The sequence below is a fragment of the Phytophthora infestans genome, genomic scaffold (assembly GCF_000142945.1).
Source record: "Phytophthora infestans T30-4 supercont1.22 genomic scaffold, whole genome shotgun sequence".
Classification (NCBI taxonomy): Eukaryota; Oomycota; class Peronosporomycetes; order Peronosporales; family Peronosporaceae; genus Phytophthora; species Phytophthora infestans.
This window is the reverse complement of record NW_003303737.1, coordinates 1,753,706-1,769,730: the sequence shown is the minus strand read 5'-3', so window position 1 is coordinate 1,769,730 and position 16,025 is coordinate 1,753,706. Positions and strand designations below refer to the sequence as shown.

Genomic DNA, 16,025 nt, shown 5'->3' with positions numbered 1-16,025 from the left:
TTGGCGCCTTCGGCTTTGGAGGCCTTAGCACGCGCAAGACCCTCGGCAAGCGAGAGACGTTTGCGAGGATTCCCTTCCTCATCGCCACCGGCTTTGGGAGTGTCCTTAGCCTTGACGGCCGGACTCTCAGAGCGCACAGAGGTCCTAGGACTGTGATCACCTTGATCACTAGCGGGCGACTGCACGCTGTCATCTTTGTGTTCACTGGGCACTGGGTTGTGCCCTCCCACAGAGCCCGCAGGAGCATCATGCGTGCTCTTGGCTCGGCATCGTCCTCACTGCCAGAGCTGAACTCACGTTCTACGAACCGAGGGTTCGGACGATTGTCTGAAGATGAGGGCGACGGGCTGCGGCGCTTGCTTGCTCGCTTGCCCACAGCCGCGTCACCCGAGGAATTGATCGCCTCGGAGGCCACCAGTAGCCTCCTTGAGTGCCGAGTTTTTGCCGTGAGGCTTAGTGGTCTTGGCTTGCGCCTTACCGGCAGCAGCCTTAGAGCGTGTCTTAGCACCGCTCTTTGCAGCGCCACGAGGCATGGTAACGGTCGAATTGGAGACCTAGACGAAGAGCGCACAGGTTGCTGCTCGAGGCTCTAACTGTGAAGTGAGCCTCCGCCGCGCTCGCGCGGCCAAGTCGATGGTTTTCGACTTTGAGAATGAGAGTTTGTGACGAACACCTCTTCATTCTGATTGGTCGGTAAACCGAACCTAAGTGGGGGAGGATGTAACGGGGTACGTAGCCCTAAGTGTACCCTGGTTACATGAAGTGTGACACTTCACACTTCAGGAGTATGACACGTCATACTCCGAGATATTTGGTACAAGGTACCAAGGTCGTTCAAAGCCAACCATTGGTTAAATGACATTGCATTTCTATAGGTAACTAACAGTTTGTATTAAACCCAAAACTTAACCTACCTATAAATATACTCAGTTTACAATCTACCTTATTTAGGTCACTTCGCTCTCTTTAATTAAAAAGGGGACCTGTGAACTGCCGTTCACTGAGAGTTTGCATACTCTCGGAAGATAACTTCCTCTAGCGCAAGGTGCTGTGTGACCCCGTCACAGTTTGTGACGAGCACCTCTTCATTCTGATTGGTCGGTAAACCGAGCCTAAGTGGGGGAGGATGTAACGGGGTACGTAGCCCTAAGTGTACCCTGGTTACATGAAGTGTGACACTTCACACTTCAGGTGTATGACACGTCATACTCCGGGATATTTGGTACAAGGTACCAAGGTTGTTCAAAGCCAACCATTGGTCAAACGACATTGCATTTCTATAGGTAACTTATAGTTTGTATTAAACCCAAACTTAACCTACCTATAAATATACTCAGTTTACGATCTACCTTATTTAGGTCACTTCGCTCTCTTTAATTAAAGAGGGGACCTGTGAACTGCCGTTCACTGAGAGTTTGTATACTCTCGGAAGATAACTTCCTCTAGCGCAAGGTGCTGTGTGACCCCGTAACAGCAGCGAACCCGGGACCTGGCTGCTGAGTGTCTACAGGTAGCACACGGCACTGTTACGACTGTGACGCACCTACAGAGCCGACAATGAGATGTGCACATCAGCAATTTAGCGGTGCATGTTCTTATCAGCTATATAGCGTTAACCTCTACTATTTTATATGTGAAGTTAAAGCATGGAAGGAAGCGTGAAAACGACCGAGCGAAGCGGAAGATAAGGTGCCTGTTTAAATAAATATTTGGTTTTTCCTTGCTATCAAATAGTTACAATCGTAATCGGATTTGCTGCTGTTCAGTTGCGTACTTTCTAGTACTTTCCTGTGCAAATCCATGTGGTTTGGGAATTGCCCAATCAAATGACCGCCTGAAAGGCAACCCGTTTGTCTAGAAAAAGTTTTAAAGTAGTCTTGTAGCGCAAAAATGACTGCGAATCAGCTAATTCTGACCACATTTTTGAAATCTACACCCGATTTTACCCCTTATATCAAACTGTTACTAAAGGATTTGGTTTGTTGAATCCTCATAGCATATGGCTACATTCTGGTCCAAGGAGTACAATACGAAGTATTAGCTATTTTAAAAATGCATGTTACTTTTAATACTTGAGTGCTAAAGCGACGTATTATCCAGATGAGTTAATCATAACTGGCACAGATTAGAGTGTCTAATGACTCATTCTGAATCAGCACAAAATGAGCGCTAAATGTCTTAAAATGTACAAAATTGAATATTTTTTTTGGTTTCATGGAGTTTGGTATGGGTAGTGATCAATCTTTAAGATTAAGCAGGCAGTACAAGCGGGTAAGTAGTGCAAGCTGACACGCCATTACTATCTTTTGCGTTGATGTGAGCTAAGTTTCATGGCTCAGAAACGGCCCGTGGTATCGAGCACGACGCTAAACTAAACATATTGTGTAGCATTTGTATAAATGTTATTTGAAGTGCAGGTGGTTTTGGGTGGAAGATGAAGATACAGTGATAGCTTCAATAACAAATAGTTTGTAGTAAGAATCTTGATTCAGGATCATTAGAATGATTATTTTAATCAGGAAAGCATCATGATGCTGACCCAGATTACTTAGGCTCTAAAAATGAAATTAAAAATATCGAGGCGCATAGGCTCTTAGGCTCTATCTCTAATAAGTATTACAAAAAGCTAACAACAAACACGGCCTTATTATCCCGCTGAAGCGTAGCAGAGTAGAACTAAACCTAATCTACCGCCGCGTAGCGGCGGCGCTAGGCTAGTTATTGAATTGGACTAATGTTGTTATACTACGTGAAACGGATGCAGCGTCATGATCCCAGCAAAAATAGGCAGTCTCCACCAGCGCCTCAGCAAGGCCGCGAACTGTGGACGTTTGCGTTTTCGTGGCCCTCTGTCTGTCTTGTCCTCAGCACTCAAGTGGATGCTATCATGGTCAAGCTCGAGTGGCCAGGGCTGTCCGAGCTTCGAGATCACGCGGTGAGTGGCGTCGTTCTCCCTCGTGCCCCGGTGCACGATGCTCTCGAGAATCGCATTGTGCGAGACGCAGAACGAATCGGCCTGTCGAATCTTCCGATGCCTCCGCGAGCCTCAATTATCCCGAGTTTATCTCAACGCTTTACCCGTGCAATTCAAGTGCTGCCCAAGTCAACTGAAGGCGGACGTGATCAGCATCGAACGCGAGCTGGCAGACGGAGATTGAGGCGACAATTCTTGGTTGTTCTCGTTGAACGATTCAAAACGTGGCTTGTGGCTTGGAAAAGGTGGTGTACAAAGACAAATCTCTTGGCAGCTGCGAGTTTCATGGATTCGCTGTACATCTTAGTGAGTGACACTCACTGAGTGTACCTTTGCGTGTGGGGTTCTTGTTTGATCCTTGGCAAGAGGCTGTGGGTCTCAATGTCTGGAAGCCTGGGATTATCATATTCACCATTGCGGACGTGACTGGGAGTTTTTTGCGCGTTTGGAGCTCGCGTGTGCATTTATCTGTAGGCATACGACTCCTGCTCAAGCTCAAAATGAGTCAGTCCGAGCTAGCCTCCCCACGAAAAGAGGATGGAGAAGATGACGAAGAAGAAATCAAAACAAATGCCAACAGCAATCGCAGTATTCGAAGCACCACGAGCAGTGGGGAGGGGAGAATCCTTCCTGATGGATGGATAGCGTGGCTGGTGCTGGTGTCATACTACATCCCCTGGGAGCTTCTGGTGCTCGTCATCTTACGTGGCCAACGCATCAACATCCTTCACGTGTTTGGACTGTTTCGTCTTCTTGCAACCCACAACCGAATCGACTCTCAACTTGCTGCAACGATAGGCGGCATCCCGCAGAAACTATCGTCGGGAACAGTAGCAAACTTGCTCGTTCTCTTCGTTTATGGCGTATTTTTTTGCCATGTAACAGCGTGCGGGTACATGCTGGTAGCACACTGGGAATGTGGATTGGAATTCAGGGGGTGCGCCTCGACTGGTTGCTGGGTGCTTCGAGATCATCTTGAGAGTGGCTCATATTTCCGACAGTACGTTCGATCGCTATATTGGGCCTGCAAGACTGTGGTAACGCTGGGTCAGGGGGACCTTATCCCAGTCACATTAGTTGAAACTGGTTATCGGATTGTGGTTCAATTCTTTGCTGGCCTTTGGGTCACCGCCATTCTGACAGCATACACTTTTTTCTTCGCCCACAAAGATGCAAATCTGACTAGCAACACTAGCACTCGTCTTGATCAAGCATTGCAGGTACGAAACCTATCTTAGTCCAATTATTCATGAGAGCTTTCGGTTTTACTGTAGTCGAAATTCTTTTGCTTTCATGCAGTTTCTAATGGCTCGAAAGGCCCCAGCCCAACTAGTGACTTCAGTGGACACTTACTTCCAGTACATGCAGCGCACCCGCAATGGCGTTGAAGAAGAACTCATCCTAGCAGCTTTGCCGCCCCATTATCGAACACAATGCTCACACTACGTGCGCTACAAAGCCATCGCACCGCTGACGATTTTTCAACGACGGAAAGGTGCTTTCCTCCGCACTGTGATGGAGGCGTTAGTGCGAGATGTGTACACTCCAGGCCAAACACTGCTGCAACCTGGAGACACAGACGAGATGTTTATCATGGCGTGTGGTGAAGTACGATTGATTGATGTGCGTGGAGTCTGCATTGGCCGCATCACGGCGGGGAATGCGTATGCGGAGTATGCGTTGTTTGAACGCCACGTGGCCTGGAGGCAGCAACTTTCTGTGAAGTTTGGTATCTGCCGACAAAAGCGTTTAAGGCTGCGTTGACAAAGCATTTTACCAAGCTAGTGTACGCTTCGCTGTTACTACAGCAGTTTGGCACCAAGCCAGCGACGCGCCATGGCGATGTGGCGTCAATGAAGACACAAGCACGCCAGTCCAAAGTCTTAGGCCACGGAAGTTTACTGTTGCAGGCTGTCGAGGCTCGAAGACTGCGTGGCGCCGCTGCTGCAATTGCCGCTGACTCTGCCAGCTTAAACCCTGATCGTACATTATCCAGCACTGTCGCACAGTTACTTGTCGCTAAAACTGCTGCGTGGCGGATGCCCAACTCAAAGTTTCGACAGCAATGGGCTCTGACAGAGTGTATTTTCATGATGTATCTACTCGCCGAGGTACCGTATCATCTCGCTTTCCAACGTGGCTTTGGACTTTTAAATGGCGTCGCGGGGGTGCAAAGTGACGGAACGACACCTCGGAGTGTTCAAGTGGCAACGTTTCTGCTTTCTTTGATTGTGGAGACTTTTTTTTGCGTGGACATCATGCTGAGAGCCCTTTACTTTGTTAAGCCATTTCCTGGAGTCGAACTGGATGATGAATTTCTAGGAACTTCCACCCACAAACTGGAACCCGATGCAGCTCTCGGGTCGCCAAAATTTTCACTAGCCACGCGCCGGTCACAGATCTTCCAGCTCTATCTGCAGCACGAGAGTCTCATGCTGGAGATTGTCGCTCTTGCGCCTGCTGCTTTAATCTGGGATATTTTACCAAAAGAGGTGTTTAGTCGACGTAGCATTCACCTGTTCAGGTGTTTGCGACTCTTACGATTATTTCGAGTACGAAAGCTACGCGGTAAACTTCATGGAGTTTTAGCAGGCCGTGGCTATGGCTCAGCACTTCGACTTTTGGCAGAAATTGTGGTGTTCTGCTCGGCAGCATCTCACACAGCCGCGTGCATTTTCTTTGCTATAGCGGACAGAACATCTTTCGAGGGTGGGTTGCCAGTCAACGGCGTGGCAACGAGGTCCCTTTCACCTTCTACGTGTTTGGAGGATGCAAGCCGCTTCGATAACTGCACGTGGTACATGTTCGATCGTAGTACGTTCGAGTTGGATGCCCCATACTTGCGCTCAATGCTTTGGAGTATTGTCGTGTTGTCTACTGTCGGATTTGGGGATATCGTGGCGTTTTCAACGCGAGAATGCATTGTAGATGCACTCTGGATCTTCTTTGACGCAAATATCTGCTACATCACGAGCTGCGCGCTGTCGAGTGTTTTAGCGCAGGTTAACGTGTTGAGTACAATCCGTCACGACCGCATCGAGGGGATCAATGTGCTATTGATGAGTCCTAGTATGGCGTCTGTGTCGGATGCTACGAAACGCACTGTCCGAAGTTATTATGAGGCAAAGTGGAAACTCAACGGAAGCGCTGTGGGCGATCTGGAACTGCTCGAGTACCTTCCTCGCTCATTGCGTCGTGCAATAACCTCGCAATTATATGCTCCAGATTTGCGCCGCTGCGCTCTTTTTGTCGAAGAATGTGGGCTACGATCGTCCAGTGCTATTATAATGGAGATGCAGCTTTATTCATGCAACAACTAGCGCTGACCATCACGTGTGAACATTTTTTGCGAAATGTGACAGTTATTAAAGAAGGCCTTTTGGCCACCGAGTTTTTTGTGATCCTTAGTGGCGAACTTGAGTGCCTTCTGCCCCCAGTTCCTCTTGAAGATATTATGACTCCAAGTTACAAATTGGTATCCGCAAGTCGCATGGCTAGGAAGTCGATTCACCTTGCGGCTACCGCAGCTTTGAGACGAACACGTGACAGCGCTCGAATGGCCAGAGATTTCACAACTTCGACACTGCAGGGCAATCGGTTAAAAGACGGGGTGACGGCTGTAAGACCCTTTATCCGACCGCGGTTTCCGGCCGTAGGTGAAGAAGGTCCCACCGCACGATCTCGCTCTTCCGCTACATCGCGTTCCTCCGTCATTTCTTCGCATTCTATGCTGAAGGCTCAGCTCTGTGAGACGCCAAGTGAGCGCCATCCCAAACTTTTTCGCTTCGGTAGTTTCAAAAGTGCATTGAAAGACCCCACTGCTACTGATGCAGCCCCCGTGCCAATCTCTGTGCTAGGGACCCACGACTACTTTGGAGAGGAAAGTTTAGCTGATACTGCTAAAGTCTACGAGGTCACAATTCGTGTCGTGTCAAGTGCACGGGTAGCAGTGATTCGACGTCGTGACTTCTTGGCTTTATCGTCACGTTTCCCTCATTATGTTGCCAGACTTCGAAGCCGAAAAGCTGAACTGCGAGAGAAAACTCGGAACTTGGTGCGAGCCCATCGTGCTAATTTTCAGGGTCAAAGTAACAAGAAAATTGGACGTGTACTGGGGACTTGTACGTCACTTTATGTGGACAGCAGCAAGTCTAAACTCGAGAAACGCGGCGCGCATGTCCTGGATCCAACCAAAACGTTTGCTCGCTGGTGGCACCGCTGTATTGGGTTAATCCTTGTGTACAATTTCTACGTCATCGTGTTTCGATTGGCATTCCTCCCGTATCCTGACGCTATGACAATGGTGTGGTTCACTGGAATCGACTATGTACTTGATGCACTGCTTTATGCTGACGTGCTCCTTAAATTTGGACATTTGGGTTTCCTTGAGTTTGGTGAACCTATTCTAGATCCTCAGTCAATCAAACAGCACTACCGAGCTAGTGGTCGTTTGTATCAAGATTGTCTGGGGATGATTCCTCTTTACTATCGTGGCGACACGTTTGGTATGACTGCTGCTCGATTGCCACGCCTTTTACGGTGTCTTCAGCTTGGAGAACTGCTTCAGGAAGTCCATACGGAAATCCAAGAGCGATTCTTACGTGGCAATGCGGTGCTGTTGAGCGTCTTCGACTTGGTCAAGTTTTTCCTGATCTTTGTGTCGACCGCCCACTACATTGCCAGTTTGTATTACCTTCTAGGCTGGACACAACTCGAAACAGGATTAGTGACAACGAGTTGGATCTCCGTGGACCTGGTGCTAAGGCAAAACCCCAATAGCGCGATGGTACATTACATGCGCTCAATGTACTGGTGCCTCTCCGCCGTAAGTGACACACGTTTGACTTTTCCTTGTTCGACTGATCGCAGATGGTCTAACCACAAGTTGATGCTTGCAGTTTACAGCTGATTGCTTCGGTGATATTCTGGCTAGAAACTTCCTCGAGTCCTGTTACGAATTGTTCACGTGTGTACTTGGGTGGGTTTTCATCGGCCAGGTTATTGGTCGTATTAACGCGTTGATGATCACACTCGATAAAACGCAAAAGCAACGAAAAGATCGTGTGGAGGATTTCCAGCAATATGCATAACAACGAGCGCTGCCCAATCGGTTGCGACAACGTGCCATGAAAGGCCTGGCTGTCAAGGCGCAGTATCAATTGGAACTAGACTTGCATAAAACTCTCCGAGACTTGCCTGCTGCGTTGCACGCTCTTGTAGCTATCGAATTGTACAGTGGACTATTACAACCTTTACCTGAATTTGCACCTCTGAGTCGAGCTCAGCTGGAACTGGTGGCGCGTGCCTTAGTTCTCGAGATTTATTTGCCTGGTGATAATATTTGTGAAACCAATCGCATGGGAACTCGACTCCATATTTTGAAGCACGGGTGCGCTGAACGTGTAGCACCAGGAACAGGACTTGTGTATGGAGCTCTCACAGATGGGGCTTTGTTTGGCGAGTTCGCTTTCTTTATCCCGGGCGCAAGACGACTCTTTCTAGTTCGTGCAGTACGGAGTTGTCAAGTTCTTCAGCTTCACCGACGAGTCTGGGATCGTCTTTGGCCCCCTGCCATACGGGCACAAGTGGAACAGTCGGTACTTGCAGTAGTGACGCGCATGTACAGGCGAACTGCGTGGGGATTTTGAACATTGCCAAGAATTTCTACATCAAGAACGACTCACCCGTTCCCTCATTGGGCCCCACACGTCCATCCATCGCTTCTAGTCAGCCAATTCCTTTTCTAAAAAGTGCCAGCAATTCAAGAGAACCCCGTCCAGTAGCTTCTAGACGCACCAATGGCAGTGGAGCAACGGCATTGCTTCCACCTGCAATACGAACACCGGTAGTCTCATTCCGCAGGCGGCTCTCGGCTTCAGATACTTCCCGCATATCGGCGAATGCTGATACAATGAATTCCTATCGTGACGTACTGGAGTCGTTTCGAAGTACCCGTGAAAACAACGTAGCCCCAAATGCGTCCGCTGAGGTTTCACATATGATGGTGTCAGCATTTAACAACGCCGTAACACCATTACTACCAAATTCCATAGCGATGGAGAAGTCGTTATCTCCGCTTGCCAGGCTGTCTGCAGATACCGAGTTACGCTGGAAAAAACACGAAAAGCGTCTTCGCGCTATCCAACTATTCTACGTGACCTGGGGGCATGTGCGAGACGATTTACGACGTCTCCGCGAGGCTGAGGGGGGTACACGGAGAGTGACGCAGCGACGGGTTTCAATATGCGTGTTGCCATCATACAGCAAAACGCGAGAAGATCATCTCAAGTACATCACCGCGAAGGCTCGGGCTCCTATAAAACGGCGACACTCGATCCAGTCGGATCCTGTTGATCAGCGGTCGAAATTCATGCTGTCTCCATCGGAGGTGCGTATTCTGCAAGATCGCATGGGCTCTCTTGATAACAAGACCCGTCCAGCGTACCCTACAATGCTAGCTCAGACAGCTACCTCACGGACACGCTCTATCCGAATTGCAAAATCTTTGTGGTCGCGGTGGAAGCGGCATATGAGATCCGAAAAAGTGACTCCGTTTGTCTCGACGACCAAAGCGACTGAGGCACTTGCCGTTCTGAGCTCTCCGTACTCAATTTGGGCTGCGCCAACTCCTCGAACAGCTCGAATCGAACAAAATTCACGCTTCCGTGACGTATGGGCTTCAATAATGCTGATCGTAACACTCTACTACCTGATTGCGATCCCATTGCAAATTGGTTTTTTGGATGGCGTTTTAAATCAGACCCAGCACGAATCAAGTGTGATTGCCTGGTTTACGGCCGAGTATCTGATGGCAGACGTTGCATGTGTGGTCGATTTTATTCTGCATCGCAATTATTTCGTGTATCAAACCAGCAATGGGGAGTCCGTGACGGATCCAGAGCGTATCGCTCGGCATTATTGGCACCACGGTTGGTACTTGGTGGATGTGCTCTCGATTCTACCAGTGGAGTTGATCATGCTAGGGCTTGTAGTGGGTCTCCGTGAAGCGGGTTACGCTCCTCCGCCTGCCACAACGTCTCAGTGGCCACTTCTGTTCTCTCCGCTGGGTGGACTCGTTAATTGGCACACGTTTGCTTTCTTGCGCATTAACCGCTTTCTGCGTATCGTACATCTTCGACCACTGAGCGATCGATTGCAACGCTTCTTGCTGTACGATAGAAGACTGCGGAGATTAACTCCTGGCACCTGTTACCTCATACGGCTCGCTTTCGATTTTTTACTAGGAACACATTGGCTTTCGTGCTTGTTCTACGGCGTGTCGTACCTGGTATACGATGAAGGAGAGCAATCCTGGCTCACTACCCCAGATATGCTGGCGTTCGGAGATCGAGTTCGCACTTTGGCTGACATTCGGGAACTTCCGCTTATCCAATCGTACCTGCGCACTTCTCACTTTAGCATCGGCGCCATTACGACAGTGTGCTATGGCGACATTGTGCCTATGAACGTCCATGAGACGTTAGTTACGATGGCTGTGATCTTTATCTCAGTTGGGATCTTCAGTATGCTCTCGGGTGGATTCTACAAATACTTCGACATGGAGCTGGGACGACGCGCCGAGTACGAGGGGAAAGTGGCTCAGGTTGGCCTCTACTTGCGCTTCCACCGTTTTCCTAGCGATACATGGCGACAGATGCAAGTTTACTTTGCTCTTTCGTGGCGAGAGAGTCGTGGGCGTCGAGAGCGAGAACTTCTACGAGGTTTACCCCCTTCGGTTCGGCATGACCTGGCTCAACATGTCCATGCTAGTCTACTGAAGAACGTCGCTCTCTTTACGCGTTGCGACCCCGCATTCGCTCGGGCGATCGTTGCCGCTCTGCAGCATGAGTTCTTTGTGCGGAACGACGTTATTATCCAGCGAGGTGACATGGAGCGAAGTTTGTATATCGTTGAGAGCGGTATGGTCCTCATTTCAGCTGTTCGGAAGCGTCAGATTCAGTCTGGAACGGATGGTTTCGTCGCAGCAGCAGCAGCACAAGATGAAGAGGAAGGCAACTTTGACGATGGTAACCACTCCCCTTTAGTTTCTGTTAATTAGTGGGTGCAAAAGAGTGTGCGTGCATCAGCGCGGATGCGTAAGAAGACCGCTGAACAACCAGCAAGGCAACGACAGAAGCGCTTGGTGGCGCACATGTCCCCACCGGAACAGTATCCGACATCAACAAGCAAACAGAACGCGAGGAGAAGATCTACAAAGGCCCCTTTGACTACTTTGGAGAGCGCTCGCTGCTTTTTGGAACCCCCCGTAACGCCACGTGCATGGCATTGTGTGTCACGAGTTTGTTCGTGCTCACGAGCCCGCGTTTTGAGGCGATTCTGGACGAATTCCCACACGAACGCAGCAACAGCGTTAGTGCTTGGGTCATGACTCGAGTTCCAGCAACAAAATTGAAAACAGCAGAGTAGAGAAGTGGTAAAAAAGAATACAAGACAAAATCAAAAGTTTCTTTTTCCTTACACTCCTGCCATTTATGAGCGTTCAACAGCACCATGGAAGGCATCTAAAAGACAAGGGCAGCGGCCATAGCCAGCACCGTCGACATGATCGCAGCCGACACGCCGTTCATGGCAGCACCGCTGGAGCTCGAGTTGCCGTCCTTGCCCGACGAAGTCGAGTCTTTGGTGGTGGAGCCGTCAGCAGAGGCGTCACCAGTACCGCCGTTCTCACCCACAGCCTTCTCCAGAGAGGGGAACTTCCAGTCACTGGGAGGCTTCTCACAGCCGTCCGAAGTCGAGTTGCAGACCGTGCACGTGGAGCCGAAGAGCTCACGCTTGCAGCCGGCGTCACTGCTGCACTTCTCGACGTTAAGGTAGCACGCCGGGTTCTCAGCCGCAAGCTCCTCCGGGGTGGGCAGAGGAAGCATGTGCTCGATGATGCTCGAGTCCAAGCCAGAGGTTTCAATGAGACCGTTCGTCAGATTGTAGTAAGCCTCGACAAGCTTCTTGGCACGCTCAGCATTGGCTTCCTCGTCCTGTGGGTTCTCCCAGAAGGAGATACCGTCGATCCACTCACCACTCTCAGTGGCCTCAAACTCCACACCGCCGTCCTCACAGAACTCGGTAAAGTTGGCGTACGTCTCACCCGTCGTGTTGCTCACCATCGACGTGATACCGACCAGGTCATCGATCAGGATGTAGCCCAGCACACGGTATGCGAATGTGCAGCTCACACCATCAGGCATGACGCCAATGTCACACAGACCCTGGCGGGTGCTCGCACGGCATTCGGACGTCTTGTCGCTCCACTCCTCAAGGGGGCACGAGTTCGGGAACGAGTACCAAACATTGTTCGGGTACGGGGCACGAGGGTCCGTCTCCTTGATGGTGCCACCCACGAAGGGGCCAACCTCCGGCTCGCCCTCGTCACCACTGAAGTAGTAACACGCAGTGGGGAATCCCTCACCACCGGACGACGTCGTAGAACTAGGTGTGCAGCGCCCCGAGTCCATTGCGAGCATGGTGCCGTACTCGGGCTGGTTTGACGTTTCCCCGTACAGCGCTAGTGTCTCGTTCGTCTGGGCGATTGCATATTCATAGAAGACAACGTAGGCCATCTCATTCTTACGCGTGCATCGCTCCTCAGTCGAGCGCGTGTCGTAGTTAATTCCTTCAGCCTGGACGTACATGAGAGCACCCTCCACAGACGCCGTGTTAACCGTGTCCATGAGGCCGACGTAGGCCTCGGTAGCGTCGTCATAGTAGGCCGACACGAAGCGCTGCAGCTCCTCATTCCACACAGGCATGTCGCTCTGCACGCGGGCCTGCACCACGTGGACAGGGGTCATGTGGTAAGAGTCCGAAGCGGCAGCTTCAGCGCCAGACGACGAGCCTGTGGACAGAGAGCTCATGAAGTCACTTGCGCCCGAGCCCGATGTCTTCGTGGTCGTCGAAGTCGTGGTGGACTTGGACGTCGAGGTGGACGCGCCCGAGGCGGACGTGGCGTCTGAGGCGGCGGTGACCGTGCCAGCGCTGGATTCGGTGGACGACTGGGCGCGGACAGCCACGGCGAAGACCGTCGTCAAAGCGAGAGTCGTGAATACCTTCATTCTTACTGGAGTGACTGTGTAATCTGCAAACTCGAACGCACGAGAAGGCAAATTGGGAATTGACGCTCGATGGAGGGGAGAGGAGAGGCCATGCACATCAATCGACAAGTCTCCACGAGCCAGTTCACGTGGTTCGGCTGGATTTTGAGGGCAGTGCAACGCGACAACTTTAGACCTCAACCTCTACGTACTGTACACTAGCCGAGTGCCGCCGCTACGCGGCAGGAAAGAATGAATGTCGTTCCTTGTGTTTTGCCTCCGTTTCGCTCGCTACGGCTCGCTTCACTACTCGCATGATAGGCTGGCAGATTGTGGCTCAGGCGGGCCCAAAGGCCCGCAGGGTTGCAGAAGGTGCCGATTTGGGCCGCCTCGCTGCGCTCGGCAGCTTTTAGGCCAATCGTGGCCACCTTCGCTGCGCTCGGCAGCCAGTAGGAATATTTAAATTATTTTATCCAATGATTTGTCCGGAAAAGCGTGACAGGCACGACAATTTAGTGTGACGGACAGACAGGTTGCTGCAGTAGATGTTTAAGACTAGCGGTCTGGGCGTCCGCTCCGCGGACGCTAGGGCATGGTTTTTTGGTGTAAAGAGGAACGACCACCTCCGCTGCGCTGCGGTGGGCTTAGAGTTTCTACTTAGAGCGAAGCTACATATAATATTTGTATACTGTGATCTACTTATGATACGCTCCAAAACAACACCGTACACAATATCCTTAGTGTTCTCATGTTATACCTCACTGTCCGCCTCTGGAGCGTGTACTGCTATCATTTCTTAAAGTCACTTTTTGAAAACATCACATATAAGTATGTAGGCGTGACAGCTGGATGTTACAGATAGATACCCGCGTGATAGATCTAGATCGAATGCGTATTGTTGATCGTCATAGTAATGGTAGACATGACCTGGGTTTAACGTGATCCGCAATACGTGCACCATCTTATCCTAGAAGGATTTGTCTATAATCTCATTGGAGCGCATAGCTCCCAAAATGACACCAATCGGGGGCGCGCGAGTTTGCAAATGTAATATATGCTGTTCAGAAGACGGGTCAGTTTCAATGATGCTTCGAAATTGGCATACATCGTTGAGGAATTCAAGTGTAGCTGGAGTAAATATCCTACTCAAACACATTACCCATCTGCACGCCATCGTCGTGAGGCAGTCGACACCTTATCATTGCTTGCGACGATCTATTAGAGCAAGGTTTAGTCAGCTCCACGCGCAATATATCTTTTAGGATAGGTAGTATTTGCCGATGGTCGCCACAAACACAAACATTTTGCTTTGGAAATTATTATTCCGCTGAGCTGTTTGTGATATTACTGAAGGGTCTTTCCACTATCTTTCGCATGCTTTGATCTTACTCGCATAGTTGACGCACTTACTGACTTATTTGCATAGCCACTGACTGACAGAGTGGCGTAGATTCTTTCCGAGTGGCATTTACTGGGTCCGATATGTACGACAAACATACGAAGATATATGACTGTAGGCAGAGTATCAGATCGCAATGATGGTTAGAATTGAAATGAATAATAGTTCATGTACATTAGAAGGAGTACTTTCGCTGCCTACTTATCAGCTCGGCGTGCTAATTGTTTTGTTCGTGCATAAATCGCAAGGCGGTTAATGAGTGTATATGCCTCACGCTCGTGACAGCCCAACCTATGTATATGGGGTCACGGTTTCTTTATCGGTACTTGTGCGTCGTCGTGCTAGCTTTCTGTGCTTACGCGGTTGATGTATCAGTCTGTATAATCAAGCGCGTCACTAACTGGGCACAGGCCATTCTGCAGCGATACAGGCATGCTGACCGCGCGTCTGTTAGCAATAGCCAACGCGATATATACGTGCGCGGCGGGTACACCTTCTGTTAGCAATAGCCAACGCGATAAATTCGCGCGCGACGGGTACACCGTGTCCGCGACACAACCGAGCTCTCATCTCGGTCATTATGGACAGGACACTAAAGTACAATACTGCGTTCAGACACATTAACTTGCCACGTCCATCTGTACGGTCTTCACTGTCACGCAGTGGTAGTATCTATGCAAACAGCAGCTTATTCGTCGCACGTAGCTCTCACTCAATGCTGTAGTTTAAATTTGTGAGAATTTACGCTATAGACGCTGATGGTACAGATATCATGGTTTTGCGTGTGTCCACGTGGCCGAGTGTACGTGCCATATACGGTGACGCGTATGCGGATAGGAACGACCAACTTGCAGCAGAACACAGTTGATTCCATGCGCTCATATTTTATGAAGCGCGCCACGCTATGTAGGTGCGTCGGCACTATAGTCAGCTTACCGCTCCAAGCCTCGCACCGTCAGCCAGTACACTAAATACAAAGATAGGACGGAAAATGGGGGCCTAAAAGGGTATATTTACCATTAGTTGCTCTTCTGCTGCTTCTTTTGCTCGATGTACTTGGCGTTTCGGGCGGTCAGCTTGCGAGGGCGGCTGCGCCTCTTTTTCTTCTTGGGGTACCAATTAGGACCCATCGCCTTCTTGACGTTCGCCAGGCTTTCCTGACGGCGCACTTCGGCCGAATCAGGTGGTGGACGCTTTTCCTCCCAAAACTCAACCGCGTTTGGGCCGTTCTCGCAGGCAATACAGCGCCGCACGATGTCCCGCCCGCTGATTGTACGGAATGGGTAGCCGTACTGCAGCTTCTTGCAGCAGACGCAGCGCGCTCGGGGGTCCGTCGTAGACCGCTGCGGGTTCAGCAGAAGCGGGTCAATCTTCGCCTCGCATCGCTTGCACGTAGGGCCCATTATTTTGCAAACTGTGAGTAAGTAAGCAACATATATTATTTTAACCAATTACTTGCGTCCAAATATTAGCCAATAGCACGGTAATGTAACGCGGATATTTATTATTTAAAAGAATATTTTGCTTTAATACTATAAAAATATTAAAAGGTTGGTATTTAATATTTTGCTTTAATACTGTCAGATATTTAAACAAATGCATATTT

The 16,025-nt window shown here is 49.9% G+C and overlaps 3 protein-coding genes across 3 annotated transcripts; 2 read left to right on the top strand and 1 right to left on the bottom strand.

Moving 5' to 3' along the window:
* Positions 1-3,031: 3,031 nt before the first annotated feature.
* Positions 3,032-7,996, top strand: PITG_11757 (Voltage-gated Ion Channel (VIC) Superfamily; the record flags this gene model as incomplete). The annotated part of the gene is made up of 6 exons (XM_002901222.1): positions 3,032-3,222; positions 3,300-4,194; positions 4,274-4,606; positions 4,681-6,232; positions 6,274-7,786; positions 7,873-7,996. The coding sequence occupies 6 exons, from the start codon at positions 3,032-3,034 to the stop codon at positions 7,994-7,996; spliced, it is 4,608 nt and encodes a 1,535-aa protein (XP_002901268.1).
* Positions 7,997-8,100: 104 nt separating this feature from the next.
* On the top strand, positions 8,101-11,401 carry PITG_11756 (Voltage-gated Ion Channel (VIC) Superfamily; the record flags this gene model as incomplete). The annotated part of the gene is made up of 7 exons (XM_002901221.1): positions 8,101-8,583; positions 8,634-8,700; positions 8,758-8,963; positions 9,039-9,221; positions 9,264-10,952; positions 11,034-11,070; positions 11,112-11,401. The coding sequence occupies 7 exons, from the start codon at positions 8,101-8,103 to the stop codon at positions 11,399-11,401; spliced, it is 2,955 nt and encodes a 984-aa protein (XP_002901267.1).
* Positions 11,402-11,496: 95 nt separating this feature from the next.
* PITG_11755 (putative GPI-anchored serine-threonine rich hypothetical protein) lies at positions 11,497-13,041 on the bottom strand (the record flags this gene model as incomplete). The annotated part of the gene is made up of 1 exon (XM_002901220.1): positions 11,497-13,041. One exon carries the CDS (start codon positions 13,039-13,041, stop codon positions 11,497-11,499), a length of 1,545 nt encoding a protein of 514 aa, XP_002901266.1.
* Positions 13,042-16,025: the final 2,984 nt, after the last annotated feature.